This window comes from Panthera leo, chromosome A2 (assembly GCF_018350215.1).
Source record: "Panthera leo isolate Ple1 chromosome A2, P.leo_Ple1_pat1.1, whole genome shotgun sequence".
Lineage (NCBI taxonomy): Eukaryota > Metazoa > Chordata > Mammalia > Carnivora > Felidae > Panthera > Panthera leo.
In genome coordinates, this window is record NC_056680.1 from 78198393 (window position 1) to 78210664 (window position 12272).

Genomic DNA, 12272 nt, shown 5'->3' on the forward strand with positions numbered 1-12272 from the left:
TTTTAATAGGTTATTGAGGACACCAAAGAGAAAAGAACCATCATCCATCAAGCGATTAAATCTCTGTTTCCAGGATTAGAGACAAAAACAGAGGATAGAGAGGGGAAGAAATATATTGTAGCCTACCATGCAGCTGGAAAAAAGGCTCTGGCAAGTAAGTGTGTGCATGACCTGGCATTTCATCTGTCTGTTGGTCACGGGTGGCATCCTGCTTCTCGTGTTCCTTGCCTGTTCGTGTTCAAGGGCTACTTTGCTGTTATGCAGAAAAGGATATCAATCATGTCATTCCTTCAAAGAAGGTGAATAATATCACTTCAGATGCCAGCACCATCCTGCAGACTGTCTGGTTAGGGGCATTAGGTCTCTTATGTGAGTGAAGATTTGCTACATTTACAGTGGTGCCTGAGCGATAGTCGTAGCAATTTGATATGTTCCCTGAAGAGCAGAGTGGGCTCAGCGGCAATTCAAGAAGAAAATGGAAGGATGTTGCTCATTCTGTATTCTTAATGGAAGAGAGAAAGCTTTCAGATGAACAAAAAGTCCCTGTGGCACATTGCAAGAGCTGTTGCTTTACAACCCTGAGTCTCTTCTTCACTCACACATAAAAAACATGGAATACATGGCAAAGCGGCCCTCCACCCAAGCTCATCTTTCATTGTATATAATTCATTTGAAATGGGTGTGTTGTCAGTGAATTTCTTTGATATTTATGCTCTAAAAGAATTTCTACAGCCATATATGCTTGCATATAATCTTAAGAAGAATTTTTCTGCCAAATCAGCAGACATAATTCTAATGAAAATTAGAATGGGAAAAAGATAGTTCCTCACCCTCATTTCCTACCAATGATGGCTTCTATTAGTAAAGAGTCGTTTCTAGATAAATTTGTTAGAGGAATTCCAAGACTACATAAGAAAAGACTTCGTGTGGTTAGTGCTTTGTGAGTATTCTCTCAGGCTAATGCTGTGAATGGATGAAGCCTTAATTGTTTATAAGTATGATTTTAGTGAAATGGGGGAGGGTATATAAAAAATGGGAGCAGAGATAAGTTTAGTTAGCTGTGCCTGCAAAAACTATGTAGTCAATTCGGTCAGTCTGGATAGTGACACAGGAATCAGAAATCTTGAGCAGCTGGGGAAGAGAAGGCAGACATTGGAGGTCACTTCCCCGGAGATACCAAAAAGAAAATGAGATGATGTGTTCTGGAACAACTGAGGGCACAGGTTGCTAATCACCTCTCAAACCACAGACAAATGGCTTGGCTACTGTGTGTTTCTCTGATGTCTGAGTCACAATATAAGATAGTACCTTAGCATGCTTTCTTCCAGCCAGGGTTCTTCAGCAGAATTAAACCCCATGGAGAATGATTCGAGTGCCTCTTTTTGCATTCTCCCAAGCTTGGCAGATAGCTAGTAACTATTCTAGATCTGGAGGAGAGTGGGTGACTTAACTACTGCAGCATTCAGTCTTCATTGTCTCAAGGAGCCCAGGCTGAGAACGGCTGCTAGGGAAATGCCCTTGTAGAAAGGCAGTCCCCATCGGTCAGCCACCCTCTTTCAAAGGCGAGAAGAAAAGGCAAAATCTTGCTCTGCAGACTCCTACTTCTTGGAAATGATCTTTGTTTCTTAGAAGATGCTAGGCTTTGTGATCGGCAGGGAGGGATGTTAGGGCATTTGCAGGTCACGGTGGCCTTTCAGTTTTCCCACCCTTTCCCCTCAAGTGACTGGTGCCAGACCTCTCACGTTTTGTCTGTATCCACATTTTCTAAGCTTATGCCACACCCACCTTCTTTTTTCTTTCCCAAAGAAAAAAATTTCCTTCAGATTTTTCAGGTGAGCTGCTGAGCATGTATGACGCAAACCACCCTTCTCCATTGCCCTTACACATCTTCAGTAAAATATGAATTTCCCAGTTTAAAAAGAATCACAAAACCAGGTCACATTGGATCGTCACTTGCAAAGAGATCTAAACCTTTTGGGCTTGAGATGTGGCATTTGGTCAAAGATAGACTAGATGTCTGAACTGTTGTCTCCCACCCCCTCCTAGACCCAGGCACTGGAGAGCCTGCGTTCACCTCTTGCAGCTCTAGCTCCAGCTCCCTCCCAGCGAGAGTACCTTGTTAGTTAAATACCATTGGAAAAGTAGAGAGAGCTAGGATCCAGAGACTGTTCTTGCTTCTGTAGACAGAATCCAGTGCCAATGACAGCTTGTCTTCTTGGGCTGCCTTGCCTAGCATTTGAACGATTACCTTTTACTTATTTTTATAAATTTATTTTTTTATTTTGAGAAAGAGAACGCTAACAGAGGAGGGGCAGAGAGAGAAGGAGAGAGAGAATCCCAATGTGGGGTTTGAGGTTCATGAGGTCATGACCTGAACCAAAATCGGGGGTTGGATGCTTAACCGACTGAGCCACCCAGGTGCCCCTGAGTGAATTAGCTTTTAAAGCTTCATTGCAAAGATAAGTTTATAGTGTTTTTAGCACTCCTTTCCTACCACACCCTGATATAAATTGTTACATGCATTATCTAGCAGATTTGCAATATTACCTAAACTCTTCTCCTCTAGAGCCATGCATCCTAAAACATGGGCATGGTGGATTCTAAATCATGGTGCGCAAACACTACAAATTACCAGCTGTTTTAACTCAGATGTTATTTTGTTTGTTAATCCAGTCAGATAGATAGGGCCCTATCTAAGTATAGTTTGATTCACCTACCAAAGCATACTTATGGTATTTTTCTGAAAGTATAATTATTATAAATCATTAATCAGGGAAATTAATTTATATTTTGAGAAGCATAGTATATATTCCAGATGCCTCTAAGAACTTCTTTTCAAAGGCTTAAGTAAAAGAAAAAGGAAAAATCCGCCACATGATATATAGAGGTTCTCCATACTTAGGGAAATGAATGGTTCCCAGCAGGGATACTGGATCAGGGAATCCACAGAGACCAGCGGGAGGAAGAGCCAGACAGATAAAAAGGAAACTGTCTGGGAGACTGGTGTTATGGAATCCCCAAGAAGAGTGACTGCCAATAACCAAAGTGATGAGCAGTGGAAAATATTATGGATGGGTTCAGCGAGATAAGACTTCTGAAATATATCCATTGGTTTTTAGCAACATAGAAATCATTGGTGTGTTGACCGTAGCAGCTCTAGTGGAGTAAGATTGGAAACCAGGTTGCATAGTGGGTTGAGATAGAAGGCAATAAATACAGATTGCTTTTTATTTTTATTTATTTTTTAAAGTTTACTTATTTATTTTGAGAGAGCGAGAGTGTGCATGAGCAGGGGAGGGGCAGAGAGGAGAGAGAGAATCCCAAGCAGACTCTGAGTTCAGCATGGAGCCCGATGTGGGGCTTGAACTTGTGAATTGTGAGATCATGACCTGAGCCAAAACCAAGAATTGGACACTTAACTGACTGAGTCACCCAGGCGCCCCCAGACTGCTTTTTAAAATAAGCTATCAGCAGGGGCTCCTGGGTGGCTCAGTTGGTTAAGTGTCTGACTTCAGCTCAGGTCATGATCTTGTGGCTTATGGGTTCGGGCCCCTCTTCTGGCTCTGTGCTGACAACTCAGAGCCTGGAACCTGCTTTGGATTCTGTCTCCCTCCCTCTCTGCCCCTCCTCTGTCGTGCTCTGTCTCTCTCTCAAAAATAAACTTTAAAAACATTTTTTTTTTTTTTTTAATAAAATAAGCTGTAAAGAGAGACACCTGTCTGGCTCAGTCAGAGGAGTATGCAGCTCCCGATCTTGGGGTTGTGAGTTTGAGCCCCACGTTGGGTGCAGAGATTACATACATAGATACATAATTTTTTAAAAGGCTGTAAGGAAAAGAAGAAAGGAAAGCATCATGGTTGAAAGGGAGGCATCGGTTTGACTTTTTTTTTTTTTTTTTTTTGAGAGAGGGCGCAAGTGAGCGAGGGCAGAGAGAGAGAATCCCATGAAGGGCAGAGAGAGAGAGAGAGAGAGAGAGAGAGAAAGAGAAAGAGAAAGAGGCAGGCAGGACTTGTGCTCACCTGATGCAGGACTTGAACTCATGAACTGTGAGTGAGATCATTACCTGAGCCGAAGTCAGATGCTTACCGACTGAGCCACCCAAGCACCCAGGTTTGACTTTTAAAATGGAAGAGCTGTGGGCATATTGGTATCCTGAAGGGATAGAGCCAGGGGGGAGTGGGCAGGCAGAAATTATGTTAGGAGAGTAGTAGTGGGTGGAGCAGGGTCCTGAGGGTGCTGGCAAGGTCAGTGAGCAGGGGTGCAGTCGTGGAAATGGCCTCGAATAAGGAGGAAAGAATGTTCTGCAGGCTACCCCATACGGTCATCTTTTTCAAACTACATTTTTTCCTTCCTTATTCATGAGGATCTCAGCTCAGTACATGAATCTTCCTGAATATGGTTTCTTCTGCTGTTGGTTTCTATTTCTGCTGTACTGATGCTGCTGTATCAGACCATCAGAAGGTTGCTTCCAGTGATCTCAGCCTGAGAATTTTTTGCATTCACATTTTAAATCAGAATGTCTTGAAAAAAAGTCTCAAAGTTATTTTAAATTCTCTTCAATTACAAAGCTACTCATATCCTACTTAGAGTTCTAAGGATTCAGAGTTGAGAAAGTCAAATTGCTCAAAATAAGTTGAGACTCGTTGATTTTTCTGTTATTCAAAATATTCCCAGTTAATTAATACATATGCTTGCTATTTTGTATCCTGGGTACACTTAGAAAAAGAACCTTTGTATCTGCTTTAGACAGAGGAGATAATTGTATGCATGCTCAGTGCTTGGTTTCGCTAATAAAAGATGCATGTGTGTGAGCCAAAACTCATACTCAGTTGTCATGTTCTCCCTCAAGGTGTAATAGCGTTTAGTTTTTTCACCTTGTGGCTTCATTTATTTCTCACCATTATAGTTGGTTGTGAATGCTCTGAAGGGGTTATTAAAGGAAAGTATAGCTTGCACTTCATCAATTTTTATCACAAGTTTTTACTAACTTTTTATTATGGACATTTTCAGACGGGTGCACAAAGTAGTATTGAACCACTGTACTCCCATCACCCATCTTCAGGATTGACATTCTGTTGTTTTTCTGTGATCTCCTCCCGCTTATTTTTTCTTGTGGAATGTTTTAAAGAAAATTCTACATAGCACTTCATTTCACTTATCAGTATTTCAGTATGTATTTAGCAGCTAAGGCCTAAAACCCCATACCAGTATCACATCCAACATAAGGAACAATAATTTCTTAATATCTAATACTCAGGGCACAGTTTTTCCCTGTCTCAAAAATGTCTTTTACATACAGATTACTTGTCAAATAATGATAGAAACAAGTTCCGAACATTTCATTCAATAGATAAGTCTCTTAAGTCATCTCAAATCCCTTTTAATTTATCAGTTCTGGAGAACTGTAATGATTTTTTTCAAGTAAAGTTGTTGTACCTGACTGCAGGAAACTCATAAAACCCAGAAAAACACAAAGCAGTAATTACGTAGGTAATCTTAAAAATAATCTTAGGTAGTACTCTGTGAAAACAAGTCTCTAAATGTGGAAGCATTTTGTATTCAGTCTTTTTTTAAGTTCTTATTTAAATTGCAGTGTGTTGACATAAGAGTGTAATACTAGTTTCAGGTGTATGGTATATTGTATTCAGTCTTAAACCTTTTGCTACATCCCGCGGGTACAGACAGTGTACCCATGCAACTTTGAGGACGCACTGACATGTCATTGTGAGGAGGTTGAGACAGGGAGGCTTGTCCCTGTAGGTGAGTTTTCTCCTCGTTCACCATGTGCCTCTGAGACATTCCATTGTTCGTGTCTGAATGGCTGTTAACCCACCACATGACTAGCAGGTGCCGTAGCAGTCCTCGGTAACCTGTCCATGCGATCATTTGCATGTTCACCTCTTAAGCACTTTAACGTTATTCTGAATTAAACATTGCTCTCTTGTGCTCTTTATGCTGTGCATTTGGACAGAGGTCAGAACTGCAGCAGGTAAGAGCGGTTGGTGTTTCATGTAGATAAAATGAAATGCCAATGATTTTTCTCCCAAGTGCTAAGTATAGACAGTTTTATTTCACTGTAGTGAGCTGGAAGGAAAGCCAAAAATAATACTCTTATTCACAATCTTCTGAGGATGAGTTGTGAGGAATTCACACCAAGAGCCAAAGAAATACTTTTTTTCTCCAAGACAGAAAAGACTCGTGTTCATATTTATCAGAAAGGAAAAGCCAATTGCCGAGCATACGTGCTGTGGCAGTTTTCCGAGATGATTTATTGGTTCATTTGTTCTTTACATTGTAGCATAAATCACTGGCCTATCGAGAATGCTTTTTGCCTTGACAAAGCCAGGTGTCTTAGCAACTTCAGTGCCAGGAGTTTCTTATCTCTGTGAAGAGGAAGGATTCATGAGTTCATGCTAAAGGATTATTTTAGGGACAAAGACAAGGGAACATTTTTAAGAGAAGACGACTCTTAAGGATTGTATGAAGTATTTTTCCACAGTTGTTCTTTCATGGAGCTACAGAAATCAAGTGAATTAGATGTGTTCAAGTAACAGTGGCAGCTGTGTGTTGCTCCAGACCCATGAGTCTTATTGTACAGCGTCTGAAAGTGTGATTGTGGCTTACATATTTTCTCCCAAATGTGTTGATTTTTCAAAATCAAAGTTTAAATCCTAATATTTTTTTAAAAATCTGTCTCTACATTACAGTATAGTTAAAATGTTCGTTTAAAAGAATGCTTTTAAAAGTTCTCCAAAGTCTGGACAGATTTGCCAGTGTTCAGAAAGTTAAACAATCAAACTAACTGTAGTTCAGAAGTTAACGTTTAACTTGGCTTAATTTTTAGTTTCCTTTTCCCCAAGAATAATGACCCATTTTGTTTTGAATGGCAGCTGCTTGCTCTGTCAGGTAAACATTTGTAAACCAACTAGTATTAACTAAACTTTTGTGACCGAAGTAGCCTTTGGAAAATTCAAACCCGTCACTGTGGCAACTTTCACAAACTTTATCCCCGTCCCTGTGGAGGCATCCAACCGGGGTGTGTGAACACCTGGCCGAGGATACAAAGCAAGGTGTATAGATGCCAACTGGAGTGCTGTTTCCCTCTGGACTGTGTGTGTTCTAGAAGGCCAGTACCCATCCAGAAGCCATCGGGGGAACAGTGGACCTCTCTGTTTCCCTGTGTGAGGACCGCTGTTTAGTCTCACTCATTTATCACACAACCTGCATTTCAGCTTTTGAGTGTAAATATGGACAATGTTGCGTACCCAATCACAGGAAGTATAATTCCTATAGTCTGCACAACTGTAACCATTTAACCTGTATTTCTTGTCAGACTAGATCTGATTTCTCACTCAGAGGTTCTCTGGTGAAAAATGAGCTTGATCGCTTTTATTATGGTATATATAACATTTAATTTTTTTGTTTTTAAGATCCAAGAAAACATTCTTGGCCAAAATCTAGGGGAAGTTACTGCCACTTTGTACTCTACAAGGAAAACAAAGACACCATGGATGCTATTAACGTACTGTCTAAATATTTACGGTTAGTATCTTGTTCTTGTGCCCATACAAAATCCTCTTTGCACGCTAATGAAAAAGGAGTGGGAAAACAGGCAAATGGATAGCAAATGTGTCTCCCAATTATAGTTTCCTTAGATAGTAGGTGAATTCTTCTAACTTCCTTGCTTATTGCCAATGATCCGAGGTGGAAATTCTTTAAGTAGTTCACGTAGAGCTGAGAGTTACCAGTCTGTCCAGCTGAAAGTAAAAATTAACCTGCTCCCCCGGAAGCCCATGCTTCAATGTGTTTGCTGGGATTTGCTTTACTAGACTGTAAACTCTTAATTCTTGGAGATTGACTAGATTGAAAACCTGAGACCAGTCAGATTTTCTCATAGGAGTGCAAATATAGCAGAGATGGAGTCTCTGAGGATGGGCCCGGTGCCGAAGAATTTTTCTTCCGTCATGGATACAGATACTGCAGCAAATCTGTGTGCAATGGAAATTTACTTTCTGATATATAGTAAACCCAGTTTAAACATGGTACACAGTGTGATACTTTGCTGTGGCTGCCATAACAAAATATCACAGACTGGTGGCTTAAGTAACAAACAAATTTTCTCACAGCTCTGGAGACTAGAAGTCCCAAGACTTGTTTTTTTTCTGAGGCCTCTTCTTGGCCTACAGATGGCCACCGGCTCTCCATGTCCTGCCATGGTCTTCCCTCTGTGTGCATGTGTCCCTGGCGTCTATGTGGTCAAATTTTCCCTTCTTTTTAGAACACCAGTCAGCTCGGAAGGCCCACCCTAAACTGGCCTCATTTTAACTTAACCCCCTCTTGAAAGGCCCTATCTCCAAATACAGTTACTGTTCTAAGGTAGTGGGGGTCAGGGCTTCCACATATGGATTTGGGGGAAAAGATCATTCAGCCTGTAGGACGCAGTGCTCTGTAAGTAACATTTTATTTTACTCCAGTTGTTAGCTGTCTGGGAGAGAGTCAGTGGTACCTGTCTGTACCTGAGCCTGGGAGAATAGACCACTGGGGAGGGAGTTCCTCTCAGATCTGCAGTTGGGGAGTGCACAGATTTCAAGAAATTTTTCCTGTGGTTTTCCTTCTCACGTGGAACGGTTTCTGTAGAATACTTCTTAGTTAACGTAGTTACTTACACTTTTACATCAAAACTATTCCTACCCCTATTTTAGCATTTGGCTTTCTTAATGCAAAGAAATACCATGTGTTTTTGGAAACTTCACATTATTATTAACTTTTTAAAAACTGAAGATGTAAAATTTTCAGAGTGGTATGTTGTCAGAAATGAGTTTCTCTTTACCTTCACAGGTGTGTAATCTAATGAACAGCCTGCAATCAGTAGGAAATGCATTGTTTCCTTTGTGGTTACTGGCTAGCCAGTCTTTGAATGACATGCTACTCACTCACCACAAATGTTCTAAGTCGGGCCCTGCTAAGAAAGGAGTTATTTGGGTGGCGTTTACTTTCTTATATTTATTTTGAATCTTAAATTACGAGAAATACAGTTTCCTAATGGTGTGCAAGTTCATACGTTTGTTTTTGTTTTACCAGAGTCAAACCAAACATATTCTCCTACATGGGAACCAAAGATAAACGGGCCATAACCGTTCAAGAGATTGCTGTTCTCAAGTAAGTATAGAGTACATACTGGGACTCGTTCTGCAGAAACCCTAGCACCACCTTCCAGAGTCCTCCGCTCCCCCCTTGAAACGGTTGCTTCTGCCTATTCAAAAACACATTTTTCTTTTTTTTCTTCTTATCTGTATTTTGTAACATTTTTACAGCAAACAGGTATTATTTGTGTGGTTTTTAAAGGATTTTTGTGGTAGAGCCAGGAGAATAAGTGCTTCTTTCTCTCCTTCCTCTCTGTTGTTCATTCATTATTAATACGAGTTATTTAAAATTTAATTACAAAACAGTGAATGAGCTCTTTTGTTACACACCAGGGATATACAGATGAAAAGATGGTCTCTGCATTAGAAGCAATTATAATTTAATGGAGCAGGCAGACAAGTAAATCAGAACTTATCACACAGTTCGATAAAAGCTAAAATGGGGGGTTGTTGGGACAGACCTGACAACAAAGCGTGGGGCTTGCTTTGGGGGGCAGGCCAGGGAGGCTTGCACAGAAATTGGGATGTGCGAGTTTTCATCTAATCAGGGCTTCTTGGCCTGTGCCATCACCTTTTGAAGTGGGTAATTCTTTGCTGGGGGCCGTCCTGTGCACGTTTAACAGTGGCCCTTGTCACTACCCACTAGATGCCAGCAGCATTCTCCCCCAACCCATTCCCCTGCTCCCCAGCTGTGACAACCAAAAATGTCTCCAGATTTTGCCAAATGTTCCCTAAAGGGCAAAATCGCCTTGGTTGAGAACCACTGGTCCAGATTCTAGAAGGACAAGTTGGAGTTTCCTGGGGCCGTGAGGGTCTGGGGTTGCTGGTTTGAATCAAGAAAACAGCTTGTGAAAAGACGCTGGAAACGAGTTGGGGAGCGCAGCACGTGGGGTACCTGGAAGGCATTTGAGTCTTGGGGAGCTAGCAAAAATAAGGCTCAAGGGAATGGCAGGATCCAGATCCTGAGGGGCCATAGGACTCGGTGAGGATCTTGGACTTGACCGTGATATAATAAACAGAGGGATTGTGTGTAGGGGCAGGAGTAGGGGTTGTGACTGGAGCAGGTGGGTAACCCTGGAGATCAGGGCCATTGCAATGTCCTGGGGGTGGGAGAACGGAGCTCTGAACCCAGCCAGCTTAGTGAAAGGAAGGGGAAAAGATGTATTTGTAGCTCTGTGATGTCAAATTTAGGCTTTCGTCTATGCCCCCTCCTCCCCCCAAGGTAAGGAGTGGTGGGAGGGAGAAATAAAGGGACAGGAGGAAACTTCTGAGGGTTCTGTGTATGTTCGTTACCTTGAATGTGGCGATGGTTTCCTGGGCCTATTCACACGATAAAACGTGTACGTTTTGAATATGTACAGCTTACCACAGGTTAATTATGCTGTCATGAAAAGTCATTTATACTTGCTGTTCTCGCTTAAAGTAAATACATATATTTATTTGTAATTCCCATATTTTTTCATAGAGTTGAGGTGGCATCTCCTCTGCCCCACAATCCCCTGTAGTCTGCTGCTTTCCCACTGTTTGGATTCACTTGCAGTGGTGTTGGGGTTAAGCGTCCGGTTGCACCCTGCTGCATTTTCCAGTCCTTTTCCTCCTTGACCTTGGGATGGAGGCAGGATGTAGTAGTGAAAGCAGAGTAAGAATGTCTGCTCTCCGTGACTTTACTGTGTGTGCAAATGCTGATGTGTTTGAAAGAGAGCAGCACAAGATACCTGAAGAAGTTCTACTTGGTGGCCTGTTCCTTTTCTTCCCATGACACATAGAATGTGGAGTCCTCTGCTGAGAGTGGAGGGGGCAGGAGTGGGGAGGGGAACTTGAAAAGAGTGTGAGGATTTGAAATAGCCTCCAGGGGGAGTGGGCCGGTGGGGGCTAGTCAGAAGTGGGGAACAGCAGTGATTTGAGGGCTCAGGTTTTCCATCCTCCATGGATGTGGGACACAGAAGGTTCTTGCCTTCCCTTTGGGAGCTAAAATATCATTGTAGACAATTCCTGTGCTTTCTGGCTGGCTCTGTGAATTTTTTTCACATAAATTAAAAAATAAGTAAAAAAAAAAAAAAAAAAAAAAAAAGTAAATTCATCGCCTGGCTGGCAGTCAGTGGAGCATGCAACTCTTGATCTCAGGATTGTGAGATGTTGGGTGTGGAGGTGACTTAAAAACAAAATCTTTTAAAAAATAAGTTAGTTTTGTTTTCATCACAGAAAGAACGAGGTAGAAAGTGAAATTTAGCCATAATTGTCCTTCCTCCTAGTTGCCTTATGCACAGCTCGGTGTGTTTTTTGTGAGCGACTCTTTTCCTTTGAACCAAAATATTTATATAGAATGTGTTCTCGTGAACAGTAAATGGTGTACCTCTTTCCCTTTTAGTACATAGCAAAAGATATTTAGATATATGGCGAATCCTAATTTATGAACTGTTACTCTATTTGGGGATGTTGACATTGTTTCCCATTTCTTGCTATTATAAGCAATTCCATGATAGACATATCGGTAGCTAAATCTTGGGCACATCTGTGAAAACTCCATTAAGATAAACTTAGCAGTGGAATTCTGACTTAAAGAGAATGTGAAACTCAGGTTTTGGGTTTTTGATACCAAGGCCTAATTACCCTATGGAAAGGCAGTACCAACTTACCACCTCTATTCTGCTTCCCCAGAATCCTCCCTAACACAGCTTGTGATTTAAAAAAAAAAAAAAGAAAAAAATCAGGGATGTCTGGGTGGCTCAGTCGGTTAAGCGTCTGACTTCAGGTCAGGTCATGATCTCACGGTTTGTGGGTTCGAGCCCCACATCAGGCTCTATGCTGACAGCCCAGAGCCTGGAACTTGCTTCAGATTCTGTGTCTCCCTCTCTCTCTGCCCCTTCCCTGCTCACACTCTGTCGCTCAACAATAAATAAATGTTAAAATTGTTTTTTAATAAAATAAATCATTTGCTAATTTGAGGTCAGAACATGGCATCTCCTTATTTTAGATTGCATTATATGATGTGAAATCTTTGAATATTTGGAATGAAGATATTTATCTCTCTTCTTGGTCAGCCACCAGGTGTCCTACTTGATCACACTGCGCTCTGTCTCCATAGCCCTTTGCTGCTTTTATCATCTTCCTGTTGACTTAGTAAGAAAC

At 41.4% G+C, this 12272-nt stretch overlaps 1 protein-coding gene across 8 annotated transcripts in view; it reads left to right on the plus strand.

Moving 5' to 3' along the window:
• Positions 1-12272, plus strand: part of PUS7 (pseudouridine synthase 7) — a 76731-nt gene that overhangs the window by 37979 nt on the left and 26480 nt on the right. For all 8 annotated transcript variants that reach the window (XM_042915546.1, XM_042915538.1, XM_042915567.1 and 5 more), the window contains 3 exons: positions 10-154; positions 7431-7542; positions 9082-9159. In XM_042915546.1, the coding sequence (XP_042771480.1) occupies positions 10-154; positions 7431-7542; positions 9082-9159 (335 nt within the window). The remainder of the gene's footprint in view (positions 1-9; positions 155-7430; positions 7543-9081; positions 9160-12272) is intronic.